This window comes from Plectropomus leopardus, chromosome 2 (assembly GCF_026936395.1).
Source record: "Plectropomus leopardus strain MGB_pleo_1.0 chromosome 2, ASM2693639v1, whole genome shotgun sequence".
NCBI classification, from domain to species: Eukaryota; Metazoa; Chordata; class Actinopteri; order Perciformes; family Serranidae; genus Plectropomus; species Plectropomus leopardus.
The window spans coordinates 12,819,899-12,837,965 of NC_142177.1; the positions used below are offsets into that span (position 1 = coordinate 12,819,899).

General features: G+C 41.8%; 2 protein-coding genes across 8 annotated transcripts in view; one reads left to right on the forward strand and one right to left on the reverse strand.

Annotated features, from left to right (window-relative positions):
- Window positions 1-10,936, reverse strand: part of LOC121953960 (calmodulin-binding transcription activator 1-like) — a 70,094-nt gene extending 59,158 nt beyond the window's left edge. For 5 of the 7 annotated variants that reach the window (XM_088085488.1, XM_088085464.1, XM_088085474.1 and 2 more), the window contains exon 1: window positions 992-1,118. In XM_088085488.1, the coding sequence (XP_087941614.1) occupies window positions 992-1,016 (25 nt within the window). In that variant the 5' untranslated portion in view covers window positions 1,017-1,118. Of the gene's footprint in view, window positions 1-991; window positions 1,119-7,630; window positions 7,797-8,306; window positions 8,418-10,500; window positions 10,607-10,705 lie in introns of those variants that run through there. The other 2 variants (XM_088085476.1, XM_088085481.1) reach the window with 2 other exon arrangements.
- Window positions 4,533-18,066, forward strand: LOC121954227 (dnaJ homolog subfamily C member 11-like). The gene is made up of 16 exons (XM_042501576.2): window positions 4,533-4,665; window positions 5,839-5,968; window positions 6,146-6,219; window positions 7,124-7,225; window positions 7,452-7,580; window positions 7,684-7,806; window positions 7,934-8,007; window positions 8,272-8,461; window positions 8,965-9,050; window positions 10,262-10,378; window positions 10,476-10,631; window positions 10,960-11,029; window positions 11,209-11,266; window positions 14,943-15,085; window positions 15,178-15,307; window positions 15,420-18,066. The coding sequence occupies exons 1-16, from the start codon at window positions 4,591-4,593 to the stop codon at window positions 15,443-15,445; spliced, it is 1,683 nt and encodes a 560-aa protein (XP_042357510.1). The 5' UTR covers window positions 4,533-4,590; the 3' UTR covers window positions 15,446-18,066.
- The last annotated feature ends 1 nt before the right edge of the window (window position 18,067 follows it).

Genomic DNA, 18,067 nt, shown 5'->3' on the forward strand with positions numbered 1-18,067 from the left:
CAACCAGGGGGTGTTTATAAACAAATGTCAAACACACTGAGTAAGAAATAAAGATTTCATTAACCTATGAGTTGAGATGGAGATGATTTTGGTCATCTCTTAAATAATTCATGAAGGAATGAATAACAGTCGGAACAGCCTGAATGAAACGGTTGGCGTGTGTGATTATGACCCCGAAGAGTTTAGCTGAGGGAGTAAAAATGTAAACTCCATTCATACATATGACCTAAAACTGACACACATGTACCACCCCTCCCCCCACAACCCCCCTAAATGCAGCCAGATTCTCACCTTCACTGCCTTAGCAACCATGAGCACACATCAAAAGAACACAAACATAAACACACACACACACACACACACACACACACACACACACACTAACATTGGATTGTGCCTAAATAGATGCACAGCTGGTCTGGGAGGTTGTGTGTATGTCAGGGAAGGAAATCCACGATTCAATGGTGTGTTTTATGCTTAAAGAGAGATACAGAGACAGATAAACACACATGCGCTCACACACGCACAAGCGCGCGCACACGCACACACGCACGCACACACACACACACACACACACACACACACACACACACACACACACAAGCATCTGAATTCCTTCAGCGTGAACCACTCTCATCCTCTCTCATCCCCATCCCTTTTATGCTAAACGCTTCAAAAGCACTCATAAAGCAGCTGCTCAGGGGAAACGCTGGCAAACACCGGACGGTGAAAAAACTACCCTATCCCGACACACTCAGAGCCTACCGACGGGACAACTCTCCTTCCGTTATTTATTTGCTGTCGGTTAACCGTGCTCCACACAGTCGCTAGTTCAGCACCAGCGTCCGTGTTTTCGGGACGGGCTAGAAGAAAGGGAAAGCCCTGCCGTTATCTCTCTCCCCCTCTATGCCACCGTCCCTCCATCGCCTCGTCTGAACCCCGAATAGCGGGACTCTGCCACCTCAAATAAAAACCGTTATTTCTCGCTTACCTTCCGGCTTGTTTTCGGCAGCCATTTCCCCTCCGCCGCGCGCCTCATCCCTCCTCCTCCTCCTCTTCCTCCTCCTCCTCCTCCTCGACTCGACCTAGTGGTGGTGGAGGTGGTGGTGGTGCTGGGGAGGGAGGAGGGGGACCACGCGCGTGCACAGAGAGGACAGCTCAAGGAGGGGGCGGGGCTGAGAAGAAGGGGTGGGGGGGCGAGCCTGCCGCGTTCAGCGACGCTATTGGTCCGAGCGGTGAGGATTGACGGCGGGGATCCGTGATGGTGACTCGCGGAACTCTCCATCCCTCCGTTTGTTCCCCGTTGGCCCCGCCCACCTCCCTGACGTTCACGCGCACTCTTCCTCGCTCTCTCTCTCTCCCCTCTCACGTCACTGAACGACGTCTGTATTCGAGGACACCTTGACAGCCTCCCACAGCATCATCATCATGCTCATCATCGTCTTCTTCACACTCGCGCACACAACCGTGGGCCTGCACACACGAGTGCATTACACACATGCGAACGCGCGCGCTCATTTCTCCACATGCAAATCCAGTGGACTGTTGACAAAATGCGATGTAAGGTCGTGTCTCGCCATAAATTATGAACCCCTCTTGAATCTAAATGATGCCTGACAGAGACTTGGATGCGCGGTTGAGGTTTTTTCGATGGGTGTGCGGGTGCTGTCACTCGCTGTGGTGCTGAAGCTCGCGGTGCTGAAAGGACAGCTCCACACGCGCCTACACAGCTTGTGCGCACTCACTACCTGCTTTCTTTCGTGTTATTGAATTAAAGTGATGATAGGTCAGGTAAAACTTACAGCACGAAATGAAAAACACCCCCCTCCCCGACTCCCTTTGATGCCCATATTGGCTCGTTGCTGTTAAATTCTACTGGAAGTGAAGTTTTTAACGAGCCTTTCGCAACATATTATTCCGCCGTTTTATGCCTTCTAAATAGTGGTGTTTAAACGGGACCATTATATTCCTGTTTCAAACCCACACTGTCACTCTGTGCCTCGGGGTAGAATATCGCCTTTGCACCAAAGCCTTGTGTTTGACAGAGAAAATCCTCTCCGTAGACACGCTTCACGGAAAACTAAGCTTTTGAATGGCTCGTCTTCAGCTACGTATGCTTTGCGTAGCTTCGGAGTGCAGAGGCACACAAGGCTCTTGGAATCCACAGAGTTCAAGCAGGATGAATGACAACGAGGAACATGTATACGACATGTACCCCCCCCCCCAAAAAAAAAAAAAAATAAATAATAAAAAAAAAAAATCTGTAGCTTTGTCTGTGAATACGCACTATCAAAGTATAATACCAAGTGACATGGGCCTGTTTTATTGACTGATTTTGAGGATTCTGTCCAAAAGAGGGGGCCAGTGTAGCGTCATTATTTCCCTTGACAGGCATTTACACAGGGATTTACATGTTCCATATTTCTAACTTGTGTTTTGGGTGAAGCAAGATAATTAGGGACAATTTTTGGTAGATTGCAGAGAAAAGCAGAGAGAAGACTACCTTAAGTGTTACTTTTAGAACTTGCCATGTATCACTGCTATATTTCTATAAATAAAATGTGTTGCCAAGTAAAATACTTTAGAGACTCTGGACCTTCAAACACAAGAGCTTCTACGTCACTCTGATGACATGTCTGGGTAAAATGAGACAACTGTAAGGTAAAATGGAACAGTTGTGTGTGTTTTTTAAATGGTTAAAACCATTTATCAGCTCAGGCAGTAAATCATAAAATCATTAATGTAACCTTACTATTCATAAAAAAAAGACCCTCCAACTTTCAGCCATGCTTTCTCTGTTTGCTGCCTGTTTCCTTGGTGCCATGGACGTGCTTGTGACAGCAATGGATGACATGGCCTCACAGCATCATCTTAAATATTTTCTAAGAGACAAAAATACTAAAAGTGTCTGAAATATTACAGGGTGGCACACAATAGCATAACTCGTGATTTTATGGCACCCGGTAGCCTAAAATCATGCTGGTTTCACTACAGGAAAATGTCGCTTAAGTTTTGTACCGTTTTACGTGAGTGCAATAAATTCTTACTGAAAACACTTTCGCATAAAAAGAAAAAATTTATTGTGAAAATAATTTTATTATAACCCAAACAGTGAATAAAATACAACATCATATGACATGTTTTGTTGTTATACCCTCATTGTTTTAGCTGCAGCACTCTTAATATCAAAATGAGACAATCAACATGCCACTCTCTTGAAAATTTAAGTGAAAATTTGAATCTTTGCTGTGTCCATTCTTGTCATCTCAGACATGTCAAAATGGTTGTTTTGTGTACAAGGACATTTTTGGTGCCAATGCATCATGTTTGGTGATTGGATAATATTTTAAGAGCCAAAGATGTTAAATCTGTTTGTCCCATTTTGACTGATGTCCCATTTCACCCGACTTCACCCTTATCAAATTAGCACGCAGCAAACCTTGGAGAGGATAACTAATACTTCAGCATTAATAGCTATAGAAAATACAGATGGGCCTGGATCGAGACCTTAATGGGGACTCAGCTGCTCATTTTTGCCCAAGGACTCTCAGACAGATTAAACAGGTCAGGCTGAAGAAAGGGAAAACGCCTTTAGACACAATATGCAGTGAATGGAAAACTGTTGACTGTGTTATCTGGTGAATGGCTTTTAAATTGCTTTTAATCACAGAGTAAACTAGGTAATAAGATATTTATTGTTTTTTTAGCCTTACCTTCAAGGTCCCCACAGCCTAAGGCAGCCTAAATTCAGGACTTTTGAAGACTTTTCATTGCCACTCAAAGTAAAATTTAGGACCAATTTTACAATAACCAACAACCAAAAGGGAGGGAAAAATGTTTACTCCAACATTTTTTTTCTGGTCAAGTTAAAATTTAAGATGATCTAGGCTACTTCAAATACTGAAAAAAATTAAGGCTTTCTAGAGTGGAACACGTGGACAACAGTGAACACATTATGTTATCTATTTGGTTTGCCTTGAGAAAAGTTAGTTCATTTTTCATTCAGTTGAATGTGGTAAATCTATATGAGTGATGTTGGTTCCTCTATCCTGATCTGCCAGACGGTAAATTCAGAAAATTATATTTTTTAAAATAGATATTACAAATTATTTTGAGATATTATGATGCCAAAAAAGATTCATGAAATCCTTCTGCCAATGTCTTCGCATTTTTAAGACGTTTAAAAGATTGATTCAAGACATTTTAATACCAATAAAGGGCATTTTTTTAGATTAACAAATTTAATGACATTTAAGACTTTTAAAGGTTTTACAGGAACCCTGTAACTTACTAGTGTTTTTGGTCCTATCTGTAGCCTATTATTTTGTGTTTTCGCCGCTGCCGAAGAGTCACTAAACTACTTTTTCTGGCAGTAAAGATCATATCTATCTCAAGAGAAGAGAATTTTCCACTATATCGTGAACTGTAATATATCATTATTATTTAATTATATTCTTTTTTTCCACTTATGAGGTCAAACTCCAACACATAACCAGAAGAGGGCGACAGGACAACTTCCGCTCCCGGAATGACTATCCAATCAGCTTCCAGGACACCGGAGGGGTGGGCGGGACTGCACTAAACGCAAACATGGCAGCGTCCTTAGATGATGATTTTGAGTTAGACAATCGGGACTACTACTCTCTACTCAACGTCAGGAAAGAGGTACGGTTTACTCAGTTTTACATTAACACCGACTGGTGACGGACGTATCGCCGTGACCGTCGGGTGGATTTCCTTTGAGACAGAGGTGTGCGGTCGGTGCATCAGCCTCCAGTTGAATAACGGTCCTCTTCCTCAGCACCATCAGCCGTGGAGGCTGGGACCGGTTGATGCTGCAGAGGCATGAAAAGCAGGATATTTCGGCATCTACTTTACATGAATACAGGCAGTGTTTGCACCTCGGAGTGGGTGTGGGTGCAAAAATGATATTTATCTGCACTCGTGAGCGCCTCCTAAAATCTCAGTTCTCAACAAACCAGGCTGACAGGGAGGCCTGATCAGGACATACTGTGCTGGGACGTTCAGCTGGATAACGTGAGCTAACATTAGTTAGTTACTGAGGCATATAACAGCTATATGAACTTTTAATTTATTGTTTAATGTCAATGGATTGGTAGAAATTTTTCAATTTGTTTAAAAATAGGTGGCTTTAAGGGACGGTTCTTTATTTATTGGGGGGGGGGGGGCTGTTTTGTGTAGGGTTTTTAAACCCTCCTTTAAACTACAAGTATTTTTCCTTGACCCTCCCTGAGAGTCAGAAATTTAAAAATCCAACAATAATTTCTGTCTTTACAGCGTCTGGTTACAAGTAGTTTAATTTTGGTGAGTTTTAACGAAATTGGTGAGGAAAATTACTGCACACCTGAATGTGTGACAAGTGTGTCAGAAGAGGGAGGAATCCCACCTTCATCAGTTATACCTGTAAAAATGTTTCGCTTGACTAAAACATTGTTTTTTTTTCACTCAATAAATATGTCAGCAGTAAGCGGGACAGTGTGCGGGAGTTTCTCTCTTTGTGACTTGTAACAAAAACACGTCTTCCAGACTTACAGGCATGCTTTCTTAAAAAATCTTCAGTAAAATATATACAAAATACAGCTAATCAAAGTTGTGTGCCCCTCCCCTAAGCCAAAATCAAAACCATAGGTCCCTCCTCAATGCTTAGAAAATTATTTGACATGCCTTCCACTTTCTGCATTTAGCATATTTAGCATTTCGCTAATCAAACAGTCAATTGATTAATCATCAAAGTATTTGGCAGATTAATCAATGACAAAAGTAATTGCTAGCTGCAGCCCTACTCTGAAGTGAAACCTATCCTCTCTCTTGCCGCAGGCTACATTGGAGGAGCTCAAGGCGTCATATCGGAGGCTGTGTATGCTCTACCATCCCGACAAACATCGAGACCCAGAGCTGAAGAGCCAAGCTGAACAGCTTTTCAACCAGGTGCACCAGGCATATGAAGGTAAAGACGCTTGCAGGTCATTGGAATTTAAATCCTTTACTTCAACATTTCTGTTGCCATTATTACTGGAAAAATACACATGAAAATGAACAGGACATGGAAACAGACTAAATACCATTCACAGCGCACAAAAAACACCTACACAAACTGAACTGTAACGTCCCTCTCTCCCCTCAGTGCTGAGTGATGCTCACTCCAGAGCTATCTATGACATTTTTGGGAAGAAAGGGTTGGAGGTGGAAGGTTGGGAGGTATGTATCTAACAACACCTTTTTTCATCTTGAAGTTGAGTGGTTTTGCTGCCACATCATACACATTTTACATTAAAGGAATACTTCATCCATAAGATGACTATTTGTGCAAGTATTCACTCTGTGTTACGTTGAATTTGTGAAGATCATTTTTTCTCACATAGCTCCGGTCATTCAAGTATCCAAACATGAAGAAATTCTTGATGAACTGAAGGTGTAGGGGTCTGCATTTTACAACAGCGAAACTATATCAAAAAATCTGTTTACAAACTCACACACATAATCTAAGTTTCATTAATCCAGTCAGATGCTCAGTACATCCCAGGCAGACAGCTCTTTCTAAAGTGAAACTTATCTATGCTCTTATCAAAGCCAGACTCCATTTACAAAAACAGTGATTTTACTTCACTCAACACAGGGGCTGCTGGTCTACCATCGCCACAATTAGTAAGTTGTGTTATTGTGTGACAGGGTTTTAAAAAGTTAGTTCATATTCACCGAACTTACACAATAACACAAAAAAAATGTTAATCAAGGCAACAGTAGACCAGCAGTGAGGTAAAATTACTTTTTTTGTCAATGGAGTCTGGTGTTGAAGAGAGCATTTCACTTTTAGTTGAGTCTCCTGTCAAAGGGCTGTCTGTCTGGGAAGCACAGAGCATACGACTAGATAACGAGATTGGATTATACTGTATCAGTTGTGTGAAAGATGGCATACTGATGTTTTGATGTGGGTTTTCTGTTGTGAAATACGGCCCTCTGTCACTTCAATTCATCAACATTTTTCTCTATTTGTGGATTAATGAGTGAGTAATTGATAAACAAAAGGCCATTTAGTGAGGGTGAAGTATTGTTTTAACATATCTTCATATAACCAACACCTTATGGTGATGATGTTGTGTAGGTGGTGGAGAGGAAGAGAACTCCAGCAGAAATTCGAGAGGAGTACGAAAGGCTGCAGAGAGAAAGAGAAGAGAGGAGGCTGCAGCAAAGAACTAACCCCAAGGTTTTCTCACTCACAACTACACCACGTACATCTGTCGACTTCACTACTTTCACCGTACTTCTTGTGTGGGCTGCCACTTTTATGCAGATATACTGAATAAATTGTGCAACACAACTCAATTTTGACTGTGGATGGTTTCCACATTCATGTCTTTATGTCCCTCACCCTTTTCCTTCTCTCTTAATTAATTCTGTCAATCTCTCCCCTTCACTCGCTCATTATTCAGGGCACCATCAGCGTGGGCGTGGATGCAACAGACCTGTTTGACCGCTATGATGAGGACTTTGAAGAGATGCCAGGAGGAGGATTTCCTCATATTGAAATCAACAAGATGCACATTTCCCAGTCTATAGAGGTACAGCATAACACACACATTTAGCATTTACCTGACACACAGCTACTTACCTACGCCAGGGTCACTGCAGTATTCTCTGGCAAACTCTCCTGTCCTTTTTCAGGCTCCTTTGACGAACTCTGATACAGCAGTGCTGTCTGGTTCGCTCTCAACGCACAATGGGAACGGAGGGGGCAACATTAACATGACCGTCCGAAGGGTTACGTCAGCCAAGGGCTGGGGAGAGGTAAACACACAAATGCACGTAAACTACAAAGTGCATGTGTTAAAGATTAGAATTGGAAAATACATATTGTTTTAGTAATTTTTTTGTCCATCTGCAGACACATGTTTCTGTGCATTTGTCTCTGCAGGTAGAGTTAGGTGCAGGAGACATACTTGGACCTCTCATTGGGTTAAAGGTGTTTCGCAACCTCACTCAACGGTGGTAAGGCCTTATTGTTTAACATAGCGGACTTATTACATGGCTACTTACTAAAGAAATCAGTTATGTGACACAAACTTATCGATTTAAAACTGATTTTGGTGAATTAAAAAGGATTTTATGCTTCCGTCAGAGTCTATATTCAGAGCTGCGTCCATAACATCGATCTGTCTTTCTGCTAATCAGAAATAATAGGCCATAGAACGCTGTATGAATGGCATTCTCCCTCTGTGTCATGCTCTCTCTTTTTGTGTCCTCTCTGTCCAGTTTCTTGACAGCACAGTGTGGCTTGCAGTTCTCACCTCGAGGTTTACGGCCGAGCTGTTCTCTGATGACAGCGCGCCACCTGGACCAGAACACCATGGGTTATCTGCAGTGGCGCTGGGGGCCCAACAGCGCCATGACCACCAGCCTGGTGCGAGACACAAAGAGCAGCCACTTTACTCTCGCTCTGCAGGTACACACAAACATAAGTGCAATTACAAATGCATATACAGTACACAGTGTCCTGCTGTCATAAATACAGTTTGTACTGTTACTGAAGTTTCACCTACTTAAAGCTGGGGTAGGCATCATTTATTATCAGACTGACTTTGAGACTCGCTTTCCTCAGTGTTTCCTCCTTTAGTGGGTTATTATGCAATGCTGGCAGTTGTTGCCAATGCTGGAATAGGAATTTTCTCTGCAAGATTCTCTGACACTAAATCAGGCCTTTACAGAAGGGTCATACACGTGCATCTGCATTTGTAGAGCAGCCGATGGGGAAACCCTCTCTCTGAAATGATACAAAAGTGTAATGTTTTCTCAGTTCACATGAATTACAACACTCCCAAAGTTTACGGGATTTTTGCCCAGTGAAGCCAAAATTAAACTGCCTACCCCAGCTTTAACCCTGAGATTTGCTATTTTTCACTTTCTGTGCATTCTGTGTTACTCCTCTCCCAACCCCACCCCTTCCAGCTGGGTGTGCCTCACTCATACCTGATGATGAGCTACCAGTACAAGTTCCAGGATGAGGACCAGACCAAAGTGAAAGGCTCTGTGAAGTATGTCTGTCTGCTTATCCTGTCTCAACGGCCTTAATTTCTGTAAATTAACTGGTTTGCCAGGCAGCGTGCAAAAATATGTGCTGATGAAAAAATTTCCCTGTCAAAGTACTTTAAAGAACAAGTTAAAACCAACTGAAAACATCACTTCTTTGCCTGGTATTACATATTCTTTAAGTGATGAGAAGGATTTAAAGTTGTTTTTAATGAAAATGTCTTGTTATTGCAAGAAAATTGTGAACTGATTGGGATTAAAAAAGCTTTTTGACATAGTTAAAGAAAGCAGCTTGTCTATTCAGACCCAAGTAATGTCAAGATAAAAAATGTTTTGTGATTATTAGTTGAGAAAACCTGAGGAGTCAGGCTTTTGGGGCTAAGGGCTGGCATGATCACTTCACAATAATCGTGGCCAAAAGATTTATCAATAACAATATTAACGCAAAATCTTTGGAAAATGAAGAAATACATATCTATGAATTTTATTGTCATATACACCATTAACTTTGTGAAATTTGTCCCCTTTTTGTCAAATAAATCACACTCAAAATACAAGTGAAGGGAGGTGGAGAGAAAGTCTGTGAGCAAATGTGTGCAAAAGTGAACAGAAAGAGCAATTACACTTGGTAGTGAAAAGACAACTTGATGGTGTTTGGTGAAGGAGCCAAAAATGTGAATGGAAAGAGAAGAATTTGTAAGAGGTGCTAGGTTGTTTACACCATGTTATCATGTGTGTATTATTAACATGACAATCATATTTCATTTGTCAATATCAGTATATCGAGACACTTCACATGTCGAACATCCTATAGAAACCATTTAATAATGTGACCTGCAAATGACTAATTTCTAACATGAAAAACATGTTATATATCTGAATGATATTCTCTTATTTACAGAGCAAATTTTCAAGAAAGAAACATAAGTTGCTTTCCAGAGTTAAGAGCTAACCCCTAACCCTAACCTGAGATAAAATGTCATTATACAATATATGGCAAAATACAAAAAGAAACATTCATAATTACCCTAAAACATTCATAGACACAGGCATTAATGTAAAATAAATTTAGCAATAGAAAAAAAAATAGATAAAAAGAAAAATAAAGATACCTAAACATTTTAATCTCCAGCTGCACTGGCTGTATGATTTACCCTGTTTACACTCTGCTGATCTCTAATGGTCTCTGTTCATTTTCGTGTTCCTCCCTCTCTAGGACGGGCTGGTTTGGGACTGTGGTGGAATATGGAGCAGAGAGGAAGATCAGCCGGCACAGTGTCCTGTCAGCCGCTGTCAGCATTGGGGTCCCTCAGGGAGTTACACTCAAAATCAAGTACTGGCCAACCCAGAATATGAACTCACTGTCTCGCGGGTCCTCATCTCCCTGCATTGTTATCTAATGTATGTCTGTGCTGGTGTTTTTTGTGCAGGTTGGTGCGCGCCAGTCAGACTTACCTGTTTCCAGTTCACCTAACAGATCAGCTGCTGCCCAGTGCTGTCTTCTACGCCACCGTGGGACCCCTGCTGGTCTACATGGCCATCCACAGACTGATCATAATCCCTTATACACAAGCACAAAAAGAGGAGTCAGTACATTTCCTGTCTACATAATCAGTATCTTAGATTGACGAAATATGACAGTGAATGGATCTTTCCTTACTGTTTGCTATATCCTATGAACCCCTCCCTAATATTTGAAGTTGTTTGCATGTGTGAGATATAGTTTGATTATGAAAGTTCATGTCCATCAGCTGAAGGCAACTACACAGTCCTGAGTTGGTCAGAAATGCAACATTCTGATTATGGGTGCTGTTAATACTGCTGGGCATTTTTTTCACACTGGCGCCGTCATCATAGATCCTCCACAGTGAATCCCAGTGGGCGATTGTTGGTTGTCTGCTTTGTGCCTCACAGGGAGCTGGAGCTGCAGAGGAAGAGCTCAGCCACAGACATCGCCAAGAAGAAGCACGAGGCAGAGTCGGCTGTGAGTACTCACATGCAAACACACCGTTACTCGTTTGGTGTGCGGGAATCATTGATCATTGTTTCTGGGTTCAGCTCGCCTCGTCCCGTCTGAAAACCTCTCTCCTACCCTTTTCCATTTTGCTCCCCTCCTTCACCCCTCCTCCTCCTCTTCTTCTTTCTCCCTTGGCTCCGCTGCAGGTTCTGCTGATGCAGGAGTCTGTGAGGAGAATCATAGAAGCGGAAGAATCCAAGATGGGTGAGGGAACACACACACATACACACAGACGCTACGCTAGGGTGAGAAACTGAAACCTTTTTTTAGTTTGCAGCCAAAACTTGGTAGGAATCCAAATGTGTAATTCAAACACATTTCTCATGGTTGTGTTAACTGTGGGATACACTGTAGCTCCAGGATTCTGTTTTCTCTAAGTCTGACTTCCATCATCTCCCGCTGTGAAGCAAGTGATGATGACGCAGCCCGTCTCCATACTGCAGTGTTTACATAGGTTAAGCTTGCATGTCTGTGCACAGAACACCAGAGTGTACACGGGTGTAAATCAAGACTATCACTTCAGTGTGCTAATGGATTTTCTGTTGTATTTGTGTAGAGGGTGCATGTCATTATTTGAAGAGTCACTTTATGTGATGTGTTCACAGCCCCTTCTGCCCAAGAAGTAGAGATAGACAATGACTACGTTTACATGCACAAAATGTTCTGTTTTTTGCCCTTTCTCTGTAAACAATATTCCCACTAAGATGATTACATGGCTAATGAAAACAAATATTCCATTAATATTCAAGTTTACATGCAGCCGTGGATTCTCCAATCAACAGGTCCTAACATGTCGTTTATCGCATCAAAATGTGGAGAAGTGGAATGGCTGTTGCTTGTGCCATTTTGCTGCAATGCATTAAAATAAGATTTTTTTTTTTTCAAAGTTTTCCAATGGTGGCAGACTTGTTGGACCGTGCAAACACAGCCTTCTTCTTTCATTGTTCAAAAACGTTATTGAAAAGGTCGGTGTTGTGATATTTGCACATATAAAAAAAACCCTGTTGATATCACAAATCTTTCAAAATGCTTTAAAAGTTGTTTTTTTTTCACTTTCCGGCCAAAGATATGGGCTTTTCTTTTGGGCATGTATCTCCACTCCAGCCTTGCAGACTGTCGACTAGTTGTTTTATGCTCAACAAATCCATGACAACACACACAGCTGATCAAAAACAGGCAGGATGTTGTGTGTTGAAAATTTCAGTAAAAACCCCCAGCTGAGATGCATATTTAGAATGGGCTGTATACATGCCCAAGGAATGCTCCAAAACCCGACTAATATCAGCGTATGCCAAATGTCTTAAAAGAGCAGTTTGTAGCATTTAGTGGCATCTAGCAGTGAGGATGGCTTATTGCAACCAGCTGAACATTTTTCATGTGCTGAGTGCGAGCTTTCAGTTAGGATTTTCTCAGTGTCCATTTTTCAGGAGGGTTTTATTAGGTTTGTGCCAGAAGTCAAATTATACACAGAGGTCTCCCTCTCTCCAAAACAAACAAGGTGATTAAAACAGGTAAAAACACAAAATTAAGCAGTTTCTCGTTAAAATCAGTGTCTCTACTACTCTCTTTTGGCTTGTCGCAGACAGGCTGCTAGGCCAGCAGCTTCTAATGTGTGCTCACCCTTTTTCTCTGATAACTGAAGATCCAGATCTCGTCCACTCCAAAACAAACAGATTTAGTTATTTAAATTGGTAATAACACTGAATAAAGCACTTTCACATTAGAAATATTTTTTTCAGATGCTTTTAACACAGAGGGACAGCTAACTAAGGTGGCCAACGTGAAAACGTGAGTGGCCCTATCTAGAGCCAGTGTTTGGTTTGTCCATTCTGGGCTACTGTAGAAACACAGCAGTGCAACAAACTGCAAACTGCCTTGGACAAGGACCCGAACCCTATGTGGATATAAACGGCTAATTCTGATGAACAAAAAGCTTCTAATTTCCAATTGATTGTACACCAATGAAAACATACCTATTATATTCTATTTCTCCCAATATATGCCCCTAAATGCTCCACACTGTACCTTTAATCAGAGAAACATTCCAGGCCATTCCAAAACTGGCCTAATTCGGGTATGCTGTTTACCTTATCTGCATTAAATTCATCCGTAACAAAAGCTGATTCGTATTCGTGATAATACTGGAATATTAATGTGCATGTAAACGAGCCCCTTGCTACATAGAAATAACATCCTGCTAACATAATAGCAGGACTGCTGTGGTCATACCAGCACTGGACATAATTATCATAGGTTCTGTCTTTGCACAGCTCTAGGAGGAATTCACATTGTAGCGAACCCCAGGCTAGTAAGTGGTATAGAGTACTGATGGTTTTAAAAGGTTTTTATTTTCTTTCGCCACCACAATTTTCTAAACAGCCGTATCCAAAACACACACAAATGAATAAAATCAGCTCTTTCACAAGTCAAACAGTATATCCTCTGCAACTGGATATTGGACTTCCTCACATTTAGACCCCAGAGATTTTGGATTGGCAGTCACACCTCCTTTACATTAGTGCTCAACACCAAAGCCCCCCAGGGCTGTGTGCTCAGCCCCCTCCTCCTCACAATGTACACCCATGACCGCACTCCTAGACGTCAGGAGAACTCTATTGTGAAGTTCATCGTCAGCAAAACCAAGGAGCTGATTGTTGATTCTAGAAAGAAGGATGCAAAGACACACACCGCTGTCTACATCAGTGAGGCTGAGGTGGAGCAGGTGAACAGCTATGAGTTTCCTTGGAATTACTATCACTGAGAATCTATCTTGGTGATCCCACATCATCACCCAGATTAAAAAACAAGAAAAAGGCTTTACTTCCTACAGAAACGTAGGAAGGCTAAATTACAGAGCAAGACCCTGGTTAACTTCTACAGAGGAGCAACAGAAAGCACACTGACTGGAAACATCACAAACTGGCACGGTTCATGCACGGCCCCATGACAGGAAGGCTCTACAGCAGGGGATTAAAACTGCCCAGTACATCACTGGTTCCCATCTACAGAGCATCAGTGACCTCGGTGAAGTGAGGTGTCTGCACAGAGCCCAAAGGACACTGAAAGACAGCAGCCACCCCAGCCACAGTCTGTTCACCCTGCTGCATTCTGGGAAAAGATACACAAGTATCTGCTGCAGAACCACCAGACTACAGAGCAGCTCATTTCCCCAGGCTGTGAGACCCCTCAACTCCTTCAACTCCAAAAAGATGTAGCAGGATCAAGGACAAAAACTATGTTTTCAAAATTGACTGATAAATCTATCTTGTACCTTGAACCATATACCACAAACCATATAAATAAGCATAAATTCCATGCCCAACAAGCGTGTCAGTATCAGCGGTTGTCGTTACTCATGACAATAACACCTGCGGTTATTTTTAGCGTGAACTCTGCGACAGCGATACACTGCAATTTCCCAAATTTACCACAATGTCAGTGAAAAACACACACGCAAAATCAAAGCAAACACGTTAAACCACACTGTACCTCGTTCCCACTCCAGCCGGATAATTTAGCAAGTAACCGTCTGACACTTGAGTACAAACATTTCGGCGTTTCCCCTCCATTATCTTCAAACTTTTTCGCCGTAGTAAGCTGTTTCCGCCGAGAGGACTTCAAAGTAAAGGTCGCAAAAGATCAGACAGAAAATGGGACTTTCAAAATAAGAGGTTAAAGGAAGTGATTTAACTTAAGGTATTACCTTATTTGTTTTTTTTAATTTACACACACAAGACGTCACACTCCTCATGTATGTCATATCCTGTGCAGTACTTCAGCCTGTCTGTACTGCTCTCTGTTTAAAACTGAGCATCATGATTCACACACACCCAAAGTTTTGTGAAAGCACTAAATGCTTAAACTGCATGTTACTGTCCAGGTCTGATCATCCTGAATGCCTGGTATGGAAAGTTTGTGTCCGACACCAGCCAGAAGCAGGACAAAGCAAAGGTCATAGACGTCACTGTGCCTCTGCAGTGCCTGGTCAAGGACTCCAAGCTCATCCTCACCGAGGCCTCTAAGGTGTGTATGTGTGTGTATTGGTATGTCAGTGAGTTCATTTCATTAGCTACAAAATCTGTATGCATGAATATGCATTGCTTCTCTGTGTGCAGGCAGGGTTGCCAGGCTTCTACGACCCCTGTGTGGGAGAGGAGAAGAGTCTCAAATTACTGTACCAGTTCAGAGGTGTCATGCACCAAGTCATTTCTGCAGACACAGAGTCACTACGGATACCCAAGCAATGTTAGTATGCAGCCACTTGACCTAGAAGACCCAGTGTTACTACAATGAAGCTGCACACAATGCAGTATGTGCACAGATCCATGTTCAAATAATGTTTATTTTGTCTTCACAGCTCACAGAATTGAGTCAGAGTCCTAGGAGTCCACCACTGTTGTAGCACCAGAGGGCGAAATGCAGAAAAGAACCGACTTTTTGTAACCAGAAGAACCCAAGAAAGGAGGGGCCACACCAACAAGAAGTCTGTTTCTCTCCTCTGGTCCTCCTATGTCATGGTGTTAGTGAATCTGTTTTCAAGTACCTCCACTCCTCCCTCCTCCTGTGGGTCGTCTCCGAGGTTTAGCAGAATACAGGAGTCAGCTCAGAGTTTCTACAAGGTGTACCCTTTGTGTCTCCAGTCTGCTGCACCTGACAGGGCGGCTCAAATATCTGCCTGCTGCAGGAGATCAGACACTGGTCCTGAACTTAGTTTTATATGTGCACTACACAGAAGGGACTGATGGTCACTGCGGATGTGGTGACTATTCCCGTCAATGATGAGCTAAAAGTGCACGTAGATTGAAAGATGTTTCTTGACATTTGTCAAGTATATACAAATGAGCTGTAATTGTACCCCATATCTTTGTCGTCTTTGTCCTGTATGTGTGTCACCCTGGTAGATTTGGATCCAATAATGTCATTAACTCATGCAAATGTTTAGAGTAACACTATGCAGGTTTCAGTGACCCTGAGGCTCGTCAGGACTGAGGACTGATTCTCGTGTTTTCGTTTACTTGTTGAAACGTCGATTTTATTATGCCTTTTAGTGACACGTCTGCTGCTCAGGTGAAAACTGGTGCTCGAAACTTTTATCTGTGAGGGTGAAGTGAGGAGGGAAAGTGTGAGATGCCCTTTGATGGTAGTGATCCAACCACAGAGAGACAGGCTTGAGATCTTCAGAGTTTTTAGATAATTCAGGCCAGGCTGCAAATTAAAGGCAGAATTTCCACATCAGTTGGATTTGCGTCAGTGTTGATTGTCTGTTTGCAGTTGCAGCCCAAACTGAATTTTATTTTATTTTATTATTTTTTTTACAATGATTTTTAATAAGGGAAGGATATAGTTTGTACTTAAATGGTGTATTTTCAGCCCTGAGTCCCTGAAAACAGGAACTGCTGACATGGATTTGAAATATCTCAGCATATATTGAGATATGAATGAGGATTATATTGTGGTTGTGATGTGACCAGTAGAGGGCGTAGGATAACACTTTCCCTCATGGAGGTTTGCTGTTTAAGCATTCACTGTGACAGACAAAACTTGGGACTCGAGCTGACCTGAGCCACTAAAACCATTTCACAATTATGGCACATTTACATGTATTTGTGTATTAAGCACCAGTCCTTCACCATATAATTTAATTTGATGTCCTCAGTCCCTTTTTTTTGAAGTTTTGAATTAATCTGCTGCCATGTGTGTAAGATGTTAAAACCATGCTCTTCAGTTGACTGTCTTTTAGGTGATAATCCACAAAAATTTACCTCTACTGTAGCTATTTTCGTATCACAGTGGCGAGGTTGACATGGGGAAATCTAATATGCTAACACACACTTTCTGTTTAGATACAGATAAGTGCTGAACACAACACTTTTAATATCAAATGCACATTTCAACTGTGAACCCCTGTTAGTGGATTGACACTGTAACAACAAAGGGAAATGCAAAAGAGCGAGAGTAAGTAAATTATTCCTGATTTTGTTGGGAGACCCTGTCATGGGCCGTGGGAAATCACTGAAAACAAGTTACACTACTGTAGGATACAAATGGTATTATATTTATTACTAAGGTAATAATTTTGCACAAAATGTACAGTATTTAAAACCCAGTAGAGGCTAGGGTGGACCCCACAATATGATATTATCACAATACTTAAGTCAAAATACAAAATTATTTTAAATGTCATGTGATTCGCTGAGTATTGCTATATAATGCGATTTATTACCTTTTTTCAACTGCAAATGGCGTTCCCAATGGAAAAGTTTATCAACAAACAGCAAAATGTGTCTATTGGACTGAAAAAGCAATTCATTTTATTATTGTAGTAGCACAAAGTTTATTTTGTCTTCGCGAAATGAGTCATTTATATAAAATAATGATACTTGGTGTCTGTTTATAGATACTATATTGCCGAGCAAAATATTGCAATACAATGCTGTAATCAATTGTTTTCCTTCACCCCTACCAGTCGTCATGAAAGTGGTCTTAAAGCCTCTGATTAAAGCTGTACACTTTTACTGAACTCCAGAGTTTACATTAAGTTATGACTAGTGCAGCCGACTTTATATTGTGCCCTCCACTGATTTTTTTTTTCTGTTGCTGTAATTGACCTGCAAGACCTCTAGGTGTGGGTAAGCTCAAAATTAGTAACAGGGGGCATTGAGATGGACGCGTTTTGGTATTTAGTTGGAAGGATACGGGTCTCTGCCGACTTTACAGCGAGATCCATAACAGTCTTATGTCGGGGTCATTATTACAGCAGCCACTTTGCACTGATTCTGTTTGTAGTATTTGTCCTCTCTCATTTGTTTTAATTGTGCTATGAAGTATTTTGACAGGTCATCTCTGCTCCAGTGCCACCATGCGGCCAGCAGAAACACTGCTCCCTGCTGTTAGACTCCAGCCCATCATCCTAACGACCTGCATTAGTATGTGCATATCCTGTATGGCTGAGGAGCCTGTGTTCTCTGTCCTGTAAAGACTACAATAAATATGAAGCAATCAAAT

What these genes read in the sequence shown, in the direction of transcription:
- LOC121954227 (XM_042501576.2), top strand. Translation starts at nt 4,591, where the DNA reads ATGGCAGCGTCCTTAGATGATGATTTTGAGTTAGACAATCGGGACTAC. An exon ending in TCCTCACCGAGGCCTCTAAG is followed by an intron (nt 15,086 to 15,177) that starts GTGTGTATGTGT and finishes CTCTGTGTGCAG; the next exon opens with GCAGGGTTGCCAGGCTTCTA. An exon ending in ACTACGGATACCCAAGCAAT is followed by an intron (nt 15,308 to 15,419) that starts GTTAGTATGCAG and finishes TTGTCTTCACAG; the next exon opens with CTCACAGAATTGAGTCAGAG.